At 31.9% G+C, this 18,709-nt stretch overlaps 1 protein-coding gene across 3 annotated transcripts in view; it reads right to left on the minus strand.

Annotated features, from left to right (window-relative positions):
- Positions 1–6,486: 6,486 nt before the first annotated feature.
- Positions 6,487–18,709, minus strand: part of LOC135959030 (uncharacterized) — a 62,159-nt gene continuing 49,936 nt past the window's right edge. For all 3 annotated transcript variants that reach the window (XM_065510020.1, XM_065510022.1, XM_065510021.1), the window contains exons 2-4: positions 16,485–16,712; positions 7,344–7,571; positions 6,487–7,275 (exon numbers count right to left, since the gene is read on the minus strand). In XM_065510020.1, the coding sequence (XP_065366092.1) occupies positions 7,030–7,275; positions 7,344–7,571; positions 16,485–16,712 (702 nt within the window). In that variant the 3' untranslated portion in view covers positions 6,487–7,029. The remainder of the gene's footprint in view (positions 7,276–7,343; positions 7,572–16,484; positions 16,713–18,709) is intronic.

Genomic DNA, 18,709 nt, shown 5'->3' on the forward strand with positions numbered 1-18,709 from the left:
ACCCGTCTGACCTGCCTCTTTTCCTGGGGATTTTAAGGTCACGCAGCTCGCTACGAACCTCTTTCATCGGCTTTAGGCACAATATTCTAGCCTCCTCGATGTTCATGCCTTGCTCCACATAAAGCTTTAGACGTTTGCGTGCAGCCCCACATAGTTTTGGTCTATCGTTGACGCCTTTTGTCTGTTGCACCGTGGCAACTGTCTTGGATGATGTAGAGGGTTGCGTGTTAGGCGTTAACTCCAATAACGCATCTTCTTCATCCGTTGGGATGGTTACCACAGTAGATTCGGGACATAAGTCCCCCAACACTAAGGTATCATCCAATTCTTCGATCTTCGAGTTAGGCACGGTAGAGCCTTCAACAGATTCAGTAAGGTCCATAGCGACCTGTTCTGATTTGGTTTCTTTTTCATACATGTTTAATTGTTTGTCCATCTGTAATTAAAGATATATATTATTAATGGGGAGAACAAAGAACATCATGCAACAGAGCCCCTTGTCGCAGATGGGCATAAAATACAACCGGACAATGCCCTTGTCCAGAGGCCACCGTTTGAAGACACACTAACGTAGTGCCATTCATTCCATGGACACGGTGCGGATAACATCCGGAATTACGGGTTTTTATCGAGCGTCCGCTCTAGATCCGCCATGTTCAGCTATAACAACAGAGACACCTCGTGTAGGGTGCGGTTCTACACCGCGCATGGACGGTCATTGGATACCGAAGAGGCTTAGGCATCATCATCAGATTAGCTATATTGCGCATTTCGGACCCTGCAGCCACCGCTGCTTGCCTCCATAAAAAAACTTACAGAATTGCGGTACTGGGCAGACATTTGATGCTAGTCCAAACCTAAAGTAGTTACATAAGTATGTTTATTTCAGAAACAATTATATTTAAAAATGTTTAAATATTTGTTATTTTTTTTAAGAATATTTGACCACTTTTTAAACTAACGCCAAGAAAATTGAAGCGTTAAATTTGACAATCAAAGTGACAATTTCAAACAACTGCAATCACAATAACGTAAGAATCAGATGTTACAATGCGAGCAGTCACTTGGTTGAACGCAGTGATTTGCAAACTGTAATTTAATGCAACGCAAAGAAAATGGAGGCGTTGCGTTTTATAAAATTAGGGCCTTATAGTGCATTTACACCGAAGCGAAATCTAGTACATATGAGATTTCGAGCCAAATCTAGTTATTTTGACGAGATTTCCCATACAAAATGAAATCTACTTCGTGACTAGATTTTGGGGAAATCTCCTCAAATCTACTCAGTACCAAGTGATGCAACCGTGAATTTCTTCATAACTGACTAAAAAATACAGCACTGTACAAGTAAAATTTGACTGATACAAATAAAAAAATAATATAAAAAGTGCGGAAAAATTTTAGCGTTTGATAAATATTTTCAATGGATGCAAATATGAATAAAAGTTAAATTTATAAATTATAATACTAAAAATTTACTTATTTACTGCGGGTTTTGTTAGTCAGCTGTTTTTGTTATTAAATGAAATCTTGCTAAATGTCAGAAAACAGCGGTGTAAACGGTATAGATTTTGAACAAGATTTCAATTAAAATCCACTAGATTTCGCATCGGTGTAAATGCACTATAAGGTTTTTTTTCTTATTATACTGAAAAATACCACTCTGAAATGATCGAGTAGTACTAATTCTTTTGGATTCTATAAAATCTATAAAACAATGAAATTAATTTCAAATTAACCAAGAAAAATTATAAAAACATATTTTGAAAGACTCCTTCAAAATATGTATCACAATCGTGCTATGAATCACAGAGTATAACAGATGTGTCAAATTTGACGTTTCAAAAATACCAAAATCAGATGTTACGGCAGCTCTCTTATAAAGAGTTAGCAAATATTTTGTACTACAATAAGTATCAGTGTGTGTTTACCCCCTGTCTATACTTGACAACTTATTATCATAACAATTAATGAAGTTGCCTGAGCAAAAGCACTAACAACTTTGTCATAACGATGCAATAATACTATTAAGTAAGACAGCTATATTCGTCTGTGCCGAATCTTATATACCCTACACCAAATTATAATTCAAAATCCAAATTTTTTTTAGGTAAACAAATATTTTTATACCCTTCACCATGAGTGAGTGAGCTGACTGTATATATACCCTTGATATACAGTCAGCGTCAAAAGAAAGTGTACAAATTGTTTTTACATTTAAAACATTTTATTTACATATTAAAAAACAATTTTTTCTCCAGTTCTAGTATATTTAACAAAACACTTAATTGTTCTCTTGCTATATATAAACAAAAAACTAAACTATTTCAACTGCAACAAAAACAGTAACAACAAAACCAAAAAAAGTGTACACATTTAGAATTGCAATAAGATTTTTCTAGCTACATAAAAAAATATATTGTTATTCTTTATTTTTGCCTAGATTATAATTTTTTGTGGATCTTGGATTTTAAGATAGTAGCTTTTCTTGTTTGATCGCGAGAACTTTAAAACCAAAATGGGAAAACAAACTGCAATTGAAACAAGAAAGTAAGTCATAAAATTTAAAAATGAAGGCAAATCGTCACGTGAAATCTCCTCTATAATAGGAAGAAGCCATAATACTGTAAAAAAAATTATAGACAAACAAAAAAATTTAGAATTTTAGAAGATCAGCAACGTGCCGGAACACCAAAACGCCTTAACAACCTTGAAATACGATCGATTGTGAGAGCAGTGAAGAAAGTATTCACAGTAAGTGCAGTAAAATTATGCGAAGAATTAACAGATTCGTCTGGATTGAGAGTTAGTAACAGTACGGTTCGCCGAGCGCTACACCCAAATCCTCTATATGGTGGAGTTCCGAGAGAATAACCCCACATTTCCAAACGAAATAAAGAGCGACTTCGAGAATTCGCAAACAGGTATAAAAACCAAGAAAATTGTTTTGGAATAATGTGCTGTTTACGGACGAAAGCAAGTTTGAGATTTTCGGAAGTAAAAAAATGAGTAAAACTTGGAGAAGCAAAAATCAAGAGTTCGACCAAAAAATGTACTATCCACCGTAAAGCATGGTGGTGGTTAGGTGATGGTGTGGGGGTGCATGGCGGCAAGTGGCATGGGAAAACTCATATTTATTGATAGTTTGATGAGCAAAACCGATTACCTAAACATTCTTATAGAAAATATGGAACCCATCATTAGAAAATTAAATCTAGACCGAACCTGGATCTTCCAACAGGACAACTATCCGAAGCATACTTCTTAACTTGTTAAAGAATGGTTGTTGTATCATACACCGAAACAACTGGAACAACCCCCACAGTCACCGAACATTAATTCCATTGAACATCTGTGGTAGCATTTGGACAGACAGATCAGAAAATGAAATATTACCAGCAATGACTCTCTACACGAAATCCTGCAGGAGAGTGGTTCAACATCCCAACATCGGTGACATCAAAATTGGTAGAAACAATGCCAAGGAGGCTTGAAACTGTTTTAAAACCCAAAAGATGTCAAATAAAATACTAAACACGTTTTTTCTTCTAATTTCCCTAAACTGTACACTTTCTTTTGACGCGTTAAAAATGGAGTATTTTTGGTTTTGTTGTTACTGTTTTTGTTGCAGTTGAACTAGTTTAGTTTTTTGTTTATATATTGCAAGAGAACAATTAAATGTTTTGTTAAATATACTAGAACTGGAGAACAAATAGTTTTTTAATATGTAAATAAAATGTTTTAAATGTAAAAACAAGTTGTACACTTTCTTTAGACGCTGACTGTAAGTTTGTCATTCCGTTTGTAATTTCTACATTTTTCATTTGCGACCCCACAAAGTATACAGTGAATCCAAAAAGTTTTGGCACACCATGATGTTCAAGATAAATCTGTGAATAACTCTGTTTCTTTTCAATTTAATAAAATAATTATGATGAAGTTTCATGAGTTGGTCGCTTTATTGATCATTCAACACAAACATATTTTATATTTTATTATTTGTAACAAAATACGCTAAAAAAAAACTAAAAAATATCATAAATCCATGTAAAAAAAGTTTAGGCACAAAGGAGATAAGTTTGGATTTTTGTACATTTAATATTTGGTTGGGCCTCCATTGGCCTGGATTATTGCTTCTAAGCGGCGAGGCATACTTCTTACTAGGCTAGATGTCTCACCCGGTGTAATGTTTTCCCATTCTATACGAAGAGCAGTTTTAAGAGATTCTTTGGATGTGATATGATGTTTGCGTGCTCTATAGGATTAGTGTCTGGCGATTGGGGTGGGGTTTTTAGTTGTTTGCAATGGTAGATAAGCCACTCCTGCACAAGATATGAAGAATGTTTAGGGTCATTATCTTGTTGGAACAAGAACTTTCCTTCTAGCCCTAGTTTTGCAACACTTGGAGCTAAGTTTTGTTTCAAAATATTTAAATATGAATGCTTGTCCATTTTTTCGTCTATAAAAACGAGACTCCCCACCCCAGATGCCGCCATACACCCCCACACCATAACATTTCCGGCCCCATGTTTTACTGTTTTTACAACATTATTCTCCTGAAGCTCTTTATTTGCTTTTCGCCAAATTTTTTGTGCGCCATCCGATCCAAATATATTAAACTTTGATTCATCGCTAAATATCACACTATTCCAGAATTCTTCCGACTTTTGGATATGGAGTTTTGCGAATTCTAGCCTCTTTTTTTTGTTTTTGTCAGAAAGAAATGGCTTACGACGAGGAACTCTACCGTGATAACCAGCTTTGTACAACGTATTTCGAACTGTTTGTGGACTGAAGTTTTCCTTAAAACTTTGTTTCATCTGTTCGCACAATTTCACAGCCGAAATCTTTGGGTTTTTAGCCACTTCTGCCACAATAAGCCGTTCCTGACGTGATGTAAATTTTTTTGGGCGACCACATCTGCTTTCGCGCTCTAAATGTTTAGTTTTTTGATAGTGCTTTATAATATTTCTTACGCTGGTATAAGGCCTCTGTACAATGGCACCAATTTGGCGATAGGATTTTCCTTCCGCGTGAAGATGAATAATAATTTTACGCACGTCTAAGGAAATTTCAGAACGGTTGCTCATTTTGCTGTTTTCGGCAGAATTTAATATCGATAAATAAATGTTGACATTTGAAACTTGGCTAATATGCAATTCACATTTTTAGAAATCCAAAACAAGGTGGAAAAAATTAGCGTTAAATTAGTAAAATAAAACGTATGTGCTTAAACTTTTTGTATGTGGGTTAACGTTGTTCTTTTAGTTTTTAATGCATTGTATCTTAGAAATAATAAAATTTTAAAGTGTTGTTGTACTGAATGGTCAGTAAAATAATCCAGATATTATTCGACATCAAAATTATTTCTTAAAATGAAGAAGAAAAAAAGTTATTGGCAGATCATTCTTGAAAATTATAGTGTGCCTAAACTTTTTGGATTCACTGTATATATTCTGAATCGTTATAGATAGAGGAGTCGATATAGCCATGTCCGTCTGTGTGTTGAAATCAACTTTCTGAAGCCCCCAAATAACTTACATACACGAATGATACATCAATATCTCCGAAATTCTTCCGGCTCGGTTAAAATCGAGAAAATCGGTGCACAAATGGCTGAGATATAAGGAAAAAACCGGGACAACCTCGATTTTTTACCTATTTTCGACCCATATCTGGATTACTAAATCATTAATATAGACAATATGGATATATAATGATAGATATTTCAAAGACCTGTGCAAATCGGAAAAATATATTTTAACCCGAATTTTTTTTTTCACCAAAGTTTTTATACCCTTCACCTTCGTGAGAAGGGTATATATAAGTTTGTCATTCCGTTTGTAATTTCTACATTTTTCATTTCCGACCCTATGAAGTATATATATTCTGGATCCTTATAGATAGCGGAGTCGATTAAGCCATGGCCGTCTGTCTGTCTGTTGAAATCAATTTTCTGAAGATCCCAGATATCTTCGGGATCCAAATATTCAATAATTCTGTCAGACATGCTTTCGAGAATTTTGCTATTTAAAATCAGCAAAATCGGTCCACAAATGGCTGAGATATGAGGAAAAAACCAGGACTATATCTGGATTACTAAGTCATTAATATAAACAATATGGATATCTAATGATAGATATTTCAAGCGACGTATATAAGACCATAGTAAGTTGGATCTACAATGGGTCAAAATCGGACAAAATATTTTTTAATCCGAATTTTTTCACCAAAAAAAAAAAAAATTTATAAAATTTAAAAAAAAAAATTATAAAATTTAAAAAACAAACATATAAACTAATGGAGGTTATGTCACATGCAATTACATATGTACGTTTGAACGTGAAAATTATGAATCGTATGTATAACGTGAATTTTTACATACACATGGAATTCCATATGTATGGAATACATGCCATCTGACCAACCCCCCCTATTAGGCCTCATAACAAAATGTATATGGAACTAAATTTGAATAACAATATATTTCAAACCAAAAACAAAATGCAACTAACCCCCAGTAACACGAAGTCTGGTTATGTTTCAACTAATAGTTATACTGACAGTTTTCATACAAAAATAATTTTAAACGACAGTATCTATAACTATTAGTTAAGGCATAACCAGACGTCGTGTTAATGTTGGTAAGTAGTTTTTTTTTTTTTAATTTTATTTTATATACATACATACTTATTATAGGCCTTATTCATAATCGATTTTTTAATTTATCAAAGGTTTATAAAACAAATTTAAAAAGTTATTATGAATATTGAAACTTATTTTTTAATATTCAATTTCTTTACTTTTTGAACTATTTCTTCCAAACTATCATCGTCATTAGTTGATATTTTCCGTGTAGCAGTTGTTGGAGATGATTTATTATTGACCGATACATTTGTGGCTTTTTTTGGCTTGGAAGTTTTTGGTGTAGTACCAGTTGTTGGTGGTAAATCATTGTTTTTCGTTTCATTTGTAAGTTCTTTCTGCTTCGGTGTTTTAGGGGAGGGAGTATTTCCAGCAGCTTCAGATTTAGTAGCTGATTTTTGGAGTGTATTGAAAGTCCTTTAAACTTTCAATTAGTTTCTTACAAGTTTTGTTGGCATTATCAATTTTAACAAAACAATTTTGGCAAACAAATTCTTTGCCCTGCTCGTCAGATTCCAATTCACGTCTTATCAAATTGGCAATTAGCTCTGTCGGTTTGTGTCGAGAAATGTCAGTTATATCCCCATTGTTAAGGGCACAAAAATTACCACATTCAGCCTGGGCACGAGTCTAAACAGATAGATACATATGTGGAAAATTACATTGCTTGTAGTAAATTATTAGTTTTCTTTCGTTACCTTTCTTTCCTCTAAACTTGTTATAATGTTATTACGAATTTCCCTTGCTTCTATAATATCGCGTGCACATTTGTTGCATACATATATTTTTTTAACTTTCCGTGGTCCCAGTGTGATTCCAGTTAAATTTTCATATTCATCGATTGTTATGATGTTAAGCATTGGAGTATTATCCGCTTTCAAGGCGAGACAAATTTTACATTCTTCATTTTCGGCCATTGTGTGAAACTAAAAGAAACAAAGAAGTATTACATATAAATACATATAGATTTGATAAGTATTTTAATATTGAAATATTATCATCCAGTCTTGTACGTGAGATGGGAGGGAGCATTAATATATTACTCCTCGAAACCATTTTGAATTACAATACTGTAATTTCCCTGCTCGTATATATTTTGTATATGTTTCTGAAAGAAGTTTTAACATACATAAGTGTAAAATAAAAATTGACTCATTTAAAGGTACCGGCCCAATCAAAAATCGTGAAATTTTTATTAAAAATTTCAGATTTATCGAAAAAATTTTACAAAACGCAGATTACAAAAGAAATATTATTTAAATTCACCAGATATCACGAGGTATATAACGCAGAGCGGTCTCTTTTATGAAAAAACAAGTAAGAGAGCTTTATTCGGCTGTGCCGAATCTTATATACCCTTCACCAAATTATACTTTAAAATAAATTTTTTTATTTAAACAAAATTAAATTTTTTTTTTTTAATTGTTTTAAAAATTTTTTTTAAATTTTTTTTTTGAAATTGTTTTTCTAATTTTTTAAAAAAATTTTTTTTTACAAATTTAAAAAAATTTTTTTTTTTGTTTTTTTAAATTTTTTTGTAGTTTTTAAAAAAAATTTATGACAAAAAAAATTGTTTGATGAAAAAAAAAAATCGGGTTAAAAAATATCTTTCCCGATTTTGACCCATTGTAGGTCCAACTTACTATATCCTTATCTACATCGTTGCAATGGACTTTGAAATATCTATCATTAGATATCCATATTGTCTATATTAATGACTTAGTAATCCAGATATAGATAAAAAATAGGTAAAAAATCGAGGTTGTCCCGGTTTTTTGCTCATATCTCCGTTATTTATGGACGGATTTTGCTGATTTTAAATAGCAAACTTCTCGAAAGCATGTCTGATAGAATTATTGAAGATTTGGATCCCGAAGATATCTGGGGTCTTCAGAAAATTGATTTCAACAGACAGACAGACGGACATGGCTTAATCGACTCCGCTATCTATAAGGATCCAGAATATATGTATATACTTTATAGGGTTGGAAATGAAAAATGTAGAAATTACAAACGGAATGACAAATTTATATATACCCTTCTCACGAAGTTGAAGGGACGTATATATTTTTAAAAATTACCGAACCCAAGTAGGTTTATCACATCAAAAAAGTTGGCGAAAATTTAACAAATATCTCTTAAACCAAAAATTTCTAAATTATTCTTGACATTCGGATAAGAACTGAATTTTTGTTGATATTTTGTAAGTCCGAGGCGAGCAACTTTGGGGGCTGCCCACCAGCCTCAAATTTAAAACATAAAATTTTCTATAGAAAATATGTAACTGTTATACACAAAATTTTGTTTAGATTTTCTTGGTTGGATTGGTTGGTATAACAATATTGTGTCTGTGAAGTACTCAAATATGCAAAGAATATTTGGTTTGAATGAGTCTCTTCTATGTAATATAAACGCCATGATTGGATTATAACGAAAAGCAAAAGAAATGTGTAAATACACTCAACAACGTTAATTGAATATAAATTCATCCTGTATAAGACCGTTTTAAAACTAATTTCGACATATGGAATTCAATTATGGGGAATGGCTAGTATACACCAGTATTTCTCTTGTACAGAGGGCCCAATCTAAAATTCTTAGGACCATGACGGAAGCACCATGGTATATAAGAAATGAAAATATCCACAGGGACTTAAGGTAGGATCACACGATTGCCGCAATGCATTTAATACAATTTGTTTTGTGCTGAATTGGGGACCAATAAAGAAATTGTCCCAATCAAATTCTCTGCAGTCAGCCTCATTTTATATAAATTTGATTGTCGTAAATTGGCGCAAAGCGATTTAGTGGCAATAATTGTCGCATTCCAGTCACACGATTGTTCTAGTTTACGGCAACTCAGAGAAACAGCTGTTGTGCTAGATGTTAAATTTTGTTTTGTTTACAAAAATCTATTTGTGAAAAAATTATTTGTTAACTAGAAAAAGAAAATAGCGTCGGCCTTAATTATCGCATAAAAAAATTAATAAAGAAATGTTAAAAGATGTACATATGTGGCTCAGAAATAGAATATTTAATTTACAAAAATGAATATTGGCGCTAATTGTCTTCTTTGATTTCCGCACTAGAACACAATAAATATTGGTGTATTTTTAACTTTTGCATTTGATTGGGCCCAATAAGCACAATATTGTTGTGGTTTGACATATGAACCAATAAGTTGTGAAATCACACGATTGACATATAAAATAGACCAATAATTGGTGCATTGCGGCAATCGTGTGATTCTACCTTTAGAAGTGACATTGGTAAAGGAAGAGTTCAAGAAAGTCCGTGATAAATATATTGTAAAGCTGCAAAACCATCCCAATACGCTTGCAAGACAACTTGTGCAGATCCAAACCCGATCCAGGCTCCGTAGAGCAGATCTACCACCCCGCTAAGATGAGTGCCAGTTAACCATTAAGGCTCTCTTGTTGAAGAGCAAATTGTTTTAATTTTAGTTATACGATTTAAATACTTATTGTCGGGTCTATAAAAGGCAGATTCAATAAATAAATAAAGCGTTTAAAAAAAATGTGTAAATTTATCTTTTTTAATAAAATACAATACAAAAAAATGGTTTGAAAGTATCAAATGAAACGCAAGAGTACTATGCAAGTACTAAGTAAGTACGATCGTATCAACTTTTCCATCTCTGATGTTTTTGTTTATATTCCTCTTTGTGATTTTCGCTGTTTTGACGGAAATGCCACTTGATAATAACACAGGAAAAGCGATATTGTTATCGTGGCTGTTGGCTTACTAATGCTTTGGCAATAAATTTGTGTTAGTTTCCAGAATGTTTTAAATATAGAGAAAATATACTTACTAGAAAAAAACTCAAACAAAAAAATTACTCAAAAAAGTTCCACATACGAATGATGTTTTTGTTTTCACGTAGTTTTTTTTTTTTTGCTAATACATTCTCACCACTTAGGTTTTTGAAATTATCCATTAGAATTCTCAGTAATTGATAACAGAATCGTAAATTTTAAATACATTTATAGCATTCGGGTATATTCGATTTGTCATACATAATCAACAGAAATTGTTGATTACTGTTGCGACTGAGGGATCGTTAAAAGTAAATGCATCGCACTTAGAGATGCTAAACGGGGAATCCCGTGATTTTCGGGATTTTCCAAATCCCGTTTTTCATAAATAAATAGGGAAAATTGTAATTTTTGTGTGACTTTTTCATTCATTTTGACATTCTACATGGCCGAATATCTCAAAGTGATGTTCAGCAAAGTTGTTAAGCTCAACTCCTGCTACAATATATGTAGTTAATAAAGGAAAACGGTATTTTTGGTTTTCCTTGAGTGGGGCTCTAGAAAATCAATTATTCAACATTTTTTGTAAGTTATCTATCAAAACTCAATTTAAATCCTCTTCAAATGAAATTGATTTTATCTCAGATGAGGAGCTCGAACAAAATGAAAATATTTCGATTGCTAAAAGGCTAAAAGATATTATTAATAAATGTAAAAACCCCAAATAACAATAACGAAACCAAATTATAATGTAGATTTTCAACTTGCAAAAGAAATACATCATTTTATTTCTGAAGGAACAAGAGGAAAATACTTGCAGATTTGTTATAAGTATTTGCAAACGGGTTTGCCAATGTGAAAGATGTTTTTCGGCAGCAGCATATGTCGAAAACAAAATTCGTTCCAGAATGGCAGATGAAACCATAGATGCAATAGTATTCTTAAGAAGCTATTTAAAATAAACACTTTTTATACTAAAGTACGGTTTTTCACCAGTATGTCGATTTTTTTCACGAAAAATCGTATAGCAGAAACGCATTCTACGGAAAATTCTAAGAAGAAACCAGAGGTCTAAAATCGCATTCGTCTTTTATCCAATGATGGCTGACTTCATAAACGCATTTTGCAAAGCAACACTGCAATACATAAGCGGAGTTCAGTATTAAGTGCGAATGGTATTGCATCATTGCATCATTGCAAATGCAAAATTGTAAATGTTTTTGTGTGTATTTTGTTATTGGATTACGGTAAAATTTTGCATTTGCAATGATGCTAGACCATTCGCACTTAACAGTGAATACCGCTATAGTGTTCATAAACGCAATAGATTTTGTTTTGGCAATGTCGCAAGTTCATTATTGCATGAACTGCTTTTATTTATGATTCTTTACAAAACATTTATGCGTTCATGAATGTCACAAAGAATTGCTTTGCCTAGTAATTGCTTTGCATTACTGCGTTTATGAAGTCGGCCGATATTTCAGTATATATATTTTTTTTAATAGTTTTTTTATTGGATAAAAGACGAAATGCGCAAGATAGGATTTGATTTTAGACCTATGGTTTCTTGGGGATAATTTCATAGAATTTTGCGTAGCTTGCGTTTCTGCTATACGATTTTTTACATTTTGATCGTCCATACAAATCGACCCGGCCTAATGTACATACTTTATTGTTATTTCTTCTTATATAATGACTCATGCAAGTATTTTATGCTTTTTAGTGTCTAATAAAAATGAATTGCTAAATAAAAAATTTACTTTCAATTGTAAAGACATAATTATGTACGTTTCTTTCTTATAATTTTCGGGATTTTAGATTTCCCGAAATACCGAAACCCCGGGTCGGGATTTCGGGATTCTTTACCAAATCCCGAACCGGGGTTCGGGATTTGGTAAAAATCAGTCCCGATTAGCATCTCTAATCGCACTACAGAAATCAAAATTTAACAATAAACCATTTTTCACTATTATTGATTTAAATAATATTTACCAACTTACAGATGCAACAGTTGTTGTTCAATTCTTCACCAAATAAATATTTTTTTCACCAAGAATTTATATTTTGTTTACTTAAGTATTTTTCTTCAACTTGTTTTATACAGATTTTTTATTATAAAATATAATAATTATTGGTTATTATTTTACAAAATAAATCTAATAACTGACTTAAAAAAGCGATATTGTTATCGTGGCTGTTGACTTACTAATGCTTTGGGAATAAATTTGTGTTAGTTTCCAGAATGTTTTAAATATAGAGAAAATATACTTACTAGAAAAAAAACTCAAACAAAAAAATTACTCAAAACAGTTACACATACGAGTGTTGTTTTTGTTTTCACATAGTTTGTTTTTTGCTAATACATTCTCACCACTTAGGTTTTTGACAACTGAGTTAGGTCTTTGACAGGAGAGTTTCCGCTCTATGTATATTAAATTATCCATTAGAATTCTCAGTAATTGATAACTGAATTGTAAATTTTAAATACATTTATAGCATTCGCAATTAGTCATTTATACATATACACTGAATCAATTAAGTCTCCGTACAGACATACTCATAATATAAACTAGCAATTTATGGTCACTTTTCAATACATATTTAAAACTTTTTTTAATTCATTTTATAAAAAATCTTATAAACTAGAAATCAACATAAAAAAAATACAAACGTTTTCCTTAAAAACATAAAAATTTACATAAATTCAATAATTGTACGAAAAGTATCACCAAAAAAGTCTCCGTACAGTTAACCGTTTTAAGGCTAGGAATCCCAATATTAAACTTAATTGCATTTAATATGTGGTAGGTCCTCCTTTCTAAGCAATTGCTTAATTTTAATGGCTGTGCATGGAATGGACCAGCTTTGTTGTTGTCAGGGAATCCAAAAATAAGCAAATTTTAATGGATAGAAAGAAAATTATTATTAACTTGCAAAATGAAGGAAAAAATCTAACCGAAATCAAGGATATTGTAAAAAGACCACGCTCTTCCATTCAGTACGTTATTCAACAGTTCAAAAAAACCGGAACAATGGCAAATAAACAAAGAACTGACCATCCAAGAAAAATAGATCACCACTTAGAGAGAAGAATTGTACGATTTGTAGAAGGTAATCCAAAAATTAACGCATGTTTAATTGCGGGAAACTTGAAAACTAGTGATGAATTAACGGTAAACCCCCAAACTGTAAGAAACGCTCTTAAACTAAATGGATACAATGGTCGAGTAAGCCGTAAGAAGCCCCTTGTTCGAAAAGTGAACATGAAAAAGAGATTGGATTACGCTATCGAGCATATTGATAAAGATTTTTTTATTTTGGAATCGAGTTATTTTTAGCGATGAAAGTAAATTGAATGTTTTTGGTTCTGATGGAAGAGAAATGTTATGGAGAAAGCCAAATACTGAAATGAATCCGAAGCATTTGACGCTAACCGTAAAGCATGGAGGAGGTAACGTTATTGTTTGGGGTTACATGGCTTCATCTGGGGTGGGATAACTTATTTTTGTTGAAAACACTATGGTATAATATGCATACCTTAATATATTAAAAGAAAACTTAAAACAAAGTTCTGGAAAATTAGGCTTGGGACGTTTGTATTGCTTCCAACAAGACAACGATCCTAATCACACATCTAGATTAGTAAAGGAATGTCTTATTTATAATGTTCTTAAGCACTTAAATCGCACAGCTCAGCACCTGATCTCAACCCGATTGAGCATATATGGGATCACTTGGAAAGAAAGGTTCGGCAGCACAATATAACAAGAAAAGATCAGCTAAAAGCCGTTATAATGGAAGAGTGGTATAAAATAGATTCCCTGACAACAACAAAGCTGGTCCATTCCATGCACAGCCATTAAAATGCTGCAATTGCTCAGAAAGGAGGACCTACCACATATTAAATTCAATTAAAATTAATATTGGGATTCCTTGCCTTAAAACGGTTAACTGTACGGAGACTTTTTTGGTGATACTTTTCGTACAATTATTGAATTTATGTAAATTTTTATGTTTTTAATGAAAATGTTTGTAGTTTTTTTATGTTGATTTCTAGTTTATAAGATTTTTTATAAAATGAATTAAAAAAAGGTTTAAATATGTATTGAAAAGTGACCATAAATATCTAGTTTATATTATGAGTATGTCTGTACGGAGACTTAATTGATTCAGTGTACATACCATCAAAAAATTGTGGGTATATTCGATTTGTCATACAACAACTTCTGTTGATTACTGTTGCGACTGAGGGATCGTTAAAAGTAAATGCATCGCACTTAGAGATGCTAAACGGGGAATCCCGTTCCCGAAAATCCCGGGGTTTTCGGATTTTCTAAATCCCGAAGTTTTCGGGATTTTCCAAATCCCGTTTTTCATAAATAAATAGGGGAAATTGTCATTTTTGTGTGACTTTTTCATTCATTTATCGCAAAGTGATGTTCAGCAAAGTTGTTAAGCTCAACTCGTGCTACAATATCTATATATGTATATAAAAGAGTAACGTTACTGACTGACTGACTGATTCATCATCGCACAGCCCAAACGGCTGAAGCTAGAATCACGAAATTTTAACTGTGGGTTCCTCCCTATTCAAAACGATCCGATAAGAAGGGATTTTTGGAAATTCGAACGTTTAGGGGGTAAAAAAGGGTAAATTCGGTAACCTTATATCTTCAAAACTAATAAAGATACAAAAAAACTTAAAATTGCATGTTACTCCATTTAAAAAATAAGCTGACAGGTGTTTCGTACTTTTTCGAAATTCGAACCTTTTAGGGGAGAAAACGAGTAAAAACTGTATTTTGGTACTTTTTTGGCACCCTATGTATCTTTTAAACCAATAAACATAGAAACAAAATTTAAATCGTATTCGTTACTTATCAAAAAATAAAAAATATAGGTTTGGTACTTTTTGGAAATTCAAACCCTTAAGGGATAAAAATTGTGTTTATTTTTGGTACCTTTTCATAAAATATGTTTTTCTATAATTTGACATAGACATACGAATATTTCATTATGATCTCCCACCACGATACAGAAATTTATTTGAATTAAATTTTACCAAAGCAATGGGGATAAAAAAGGTACCAAAAAGGGGATAAAATCGGGAAAATACATTTTATTGCAAATTATTAAGCCGATTTTGATAATTTTTTTAACATTGGTTCCTGGATTCATACAAAAATTAACTAACAGGTTGTTATTTGGAACTCGAGTGCCATGGTGTATTTTAGGCCAAATCCGGGTAAACAGCTTGGTACTTTTTTTAAAACATATTTATTATTGGGCACATTAACACAGATTTTAATCGATTGAGACATGTCTGTAGCATAAACAACTTTTGCAAAATGAAATAATTTAAAATTTCAGACTTGAGGGGTGTTCAAGGACGAAAAGGGAAATTGGTACTTTTCTGCTAATGGTACCTTTTTAATATTTTAAATTATTTCACTTATCGACATTAAAGTTAGCTGATATGTATCTGAGTGAAGTTAGTGTTAGAAATAAGGGATTATATTTAGGTACCAAAATGTGAGAACTGAACTATAGGTACTTTTTCATTCTTCTAATGGTACTTTTTGAATTTTCTATTACAATGGACTTAGAAACATGAAATTAATCATACACGGTCCTAAGTCAGTGAGAATTCTAGGGGGAGACTTTTTGGTACTTTTTGAATGGTACTTTTTGTAATTTCTTCACCAATGAACCTAGAAACATGAAGTAAAGCTTATATGGACCGGAGTGAGTGGGAATCAACAAGTGCCTGATTTTTGGTACTTTTTCTTTTTTTTTAATTTTTTTTCTAGTTTTTAAAAAAAATTTATGACAAAAAAAATTGTTTGATGAAAAAAAATTCTTTGCCCTGCTCGTCAGATTCCAATTCACGTCTTATCAAATTGGCAATTAGCTCTGTCGGTTTGTGTCGAGAAATGTCAGTTATATCCCCATTGTTAAGGGCACAAAAATTACCACATTCAGCCTGGGCACGAGTCTAAACAGATAGATACATATGTGGAAAATTACATTGCTTGTAGTAAATTATTAGTTTTCTTTCGTTACCTTTCTTTCCTCTAAACTTGTTATAATGTTATTACGAATTTCCCTTGCTTCTATAATATCGCGTGCACATTTGTTGCATACATATATTTTTTTAACTTTCCGTGGTCCCAGTGTGATTCCAGTTAAATTTTCATATTCATCGATTGTTATGATGTTAAGCATTGGAGTATTATCCGCTTTCAAGGCGAGACAAATTTTACATTCTTCATTTTCGGCCATTGTGTGAAACTAAAAGAAACAAAGAAGTATTACATATAAATACATATAGATTTGATAAGTATTTTAATATTGAAATATTATCATCCAGTCTTGTACGTGAGATGGGAGGGAGCATTAATATATTACTCCTCGAAACCATTTTGAATTACAATACTGTAATTTCCCTGCTCGTATATATTTTGTATATGTTTCTGAAAGAAGTTTTAACATACATAAGTGTAAAATAAAAATTGACTCATTTAAAGGTACCGGCCCAATCAAAAATCGTGAAATTTTTATTAAAAATTTCAGATTTATCGAAAAAATTTTACAAAACGCAGATTACAAAAGAAATATTATTTAAATTCACCAGATATCACGAGGTATATAACGCAGAGCGGTCTCTTTTATGAAAAAACAAGTAAGAGAGCTTTATTCGGCTGTGCCGAATCTTATATACCCTTCACCAAATTATACTTTAAAATAAATTTTTTTATTTAAACAAAATTAAATTTTTTTTTTTTAATTGTTTTAAAAATTTTTTTTAAATTTTTTTTTTGAAATTGTTTTTCTAATTTTTTAAAAAAATTTTTTTTTACAAATTTAAAAAAATTTTTTTTTTTGTTTTTTTAAATTTTTTTGTAGTTTTTAAAAAAAATTTATGACAAAAAAAATTGTTTGATGAAAAAAAAAAATCGGGTTAAAAAATATCTTTCCCGATTTTGACCCATTGTAGGTCCAACTTACTATATCCTTATCTACATCGTTGCAATGGACTTTGAAATATCTATCATTAGATATCCATATTGTCTATATTAATGACTTAGTAATCCAGATATAGATAAAAAATAGGTAAAAAATCGAGGTTGTCCCGGTTTTTTGCTCATATCTCCGTTATTTATGGACGGATTTTGCTGATTTTAAATAGCAAACTTCTCGAAAGCATGTCTGATAGAATTATTGAAGATTTGGATCCCGAAGATATCTGGGGTCTTCAGAAAATTGATTTCAACAGACAGACAGACGGACATGGCTTAATCGACTCCGCTATCTATAAGGATCCAGAATATATGTATATACTTTATAGGGTTGGAAATGAAAAATGTAGAAATTACAAACGGAATGACAAATTTATATATACCCTTCTCACGAAGTTGAAGGGACGTATATATTTTTAAAAATTACCGAACCCAAGTAGGTTTATCACATCAAAAAAGTTGGCGAAAATTTAACAAATATCTCTTAAACCAAAAATTTCTAAATTATTCTTGACATTCGGATAAGAACTGAATTTTTGTTGATATTTTGTAAGTCCGAGGCGAGCAACTTTGGGGGCTGCCCACCAGCCTCAAATTTAAAACATAAAATTTTCTATAGAAAATATGTAACTGTTATACACAAAATTTTGTTTAGATTTTCTTGGTTGGATTGGTTGGTATAACAATATTGTGTCTGTGAAGTACTCAAATATGCAAAGAATATTTGGTTTGAATGAGTCTCTTCTATGTAATATAAACGCCATGATTGGATTATAACGAAAAGCAAAAGAAATGTGTAAATACACTCAACAACGTTAATTGAATATAAATTCATCCTGTATAAGACCGTTTTAAAACTAATTTCGACATATGGAATTCAATTATGGGGAATGGCTAGTATACACCAGTATTTCTCTTGTACAGAGGGCCCAATCTAAAATTCTTAGGACCATGACGGAAGCACCATGGTATATAAGAAATGAAAATATCCACAGGGACTTAAGGTAGGATCACACGATTGCCGCAATGCATTTAATACAATTTGTTTTGTGCTGAATTGGGGACCAATAAAGAAATTGTCCCAATCAAATTCTCTGCAGTCAGCCTCATTTTATATAAATTTGATTGTCGTAAATTGGCGCAAAGCGATTTAGTGGCAATAATTGTCGCATTCCAGTCACACGATTGTTCTAGTTTACGGCAACTCAGAGAAACAGCTGTTGTGCTAGATGTTAAATTTTGTTTTGTTTACAAAAATCTATTTGTGAA

This window comes from Calliphora vicina, chromosome 4 (assembly GCF_958450345.1).
Source record: "Calliphora vicina chromosome 4, idCalVici1.1, whole genome shotgun sequence".
NCBI classification, from domain to species: domain Eukaryota; kingdom Metazoa; phylum Arthropoda; class Insecta; order Diptera; family Calliphoridae; genus Calliphora; species Calliphora vicina.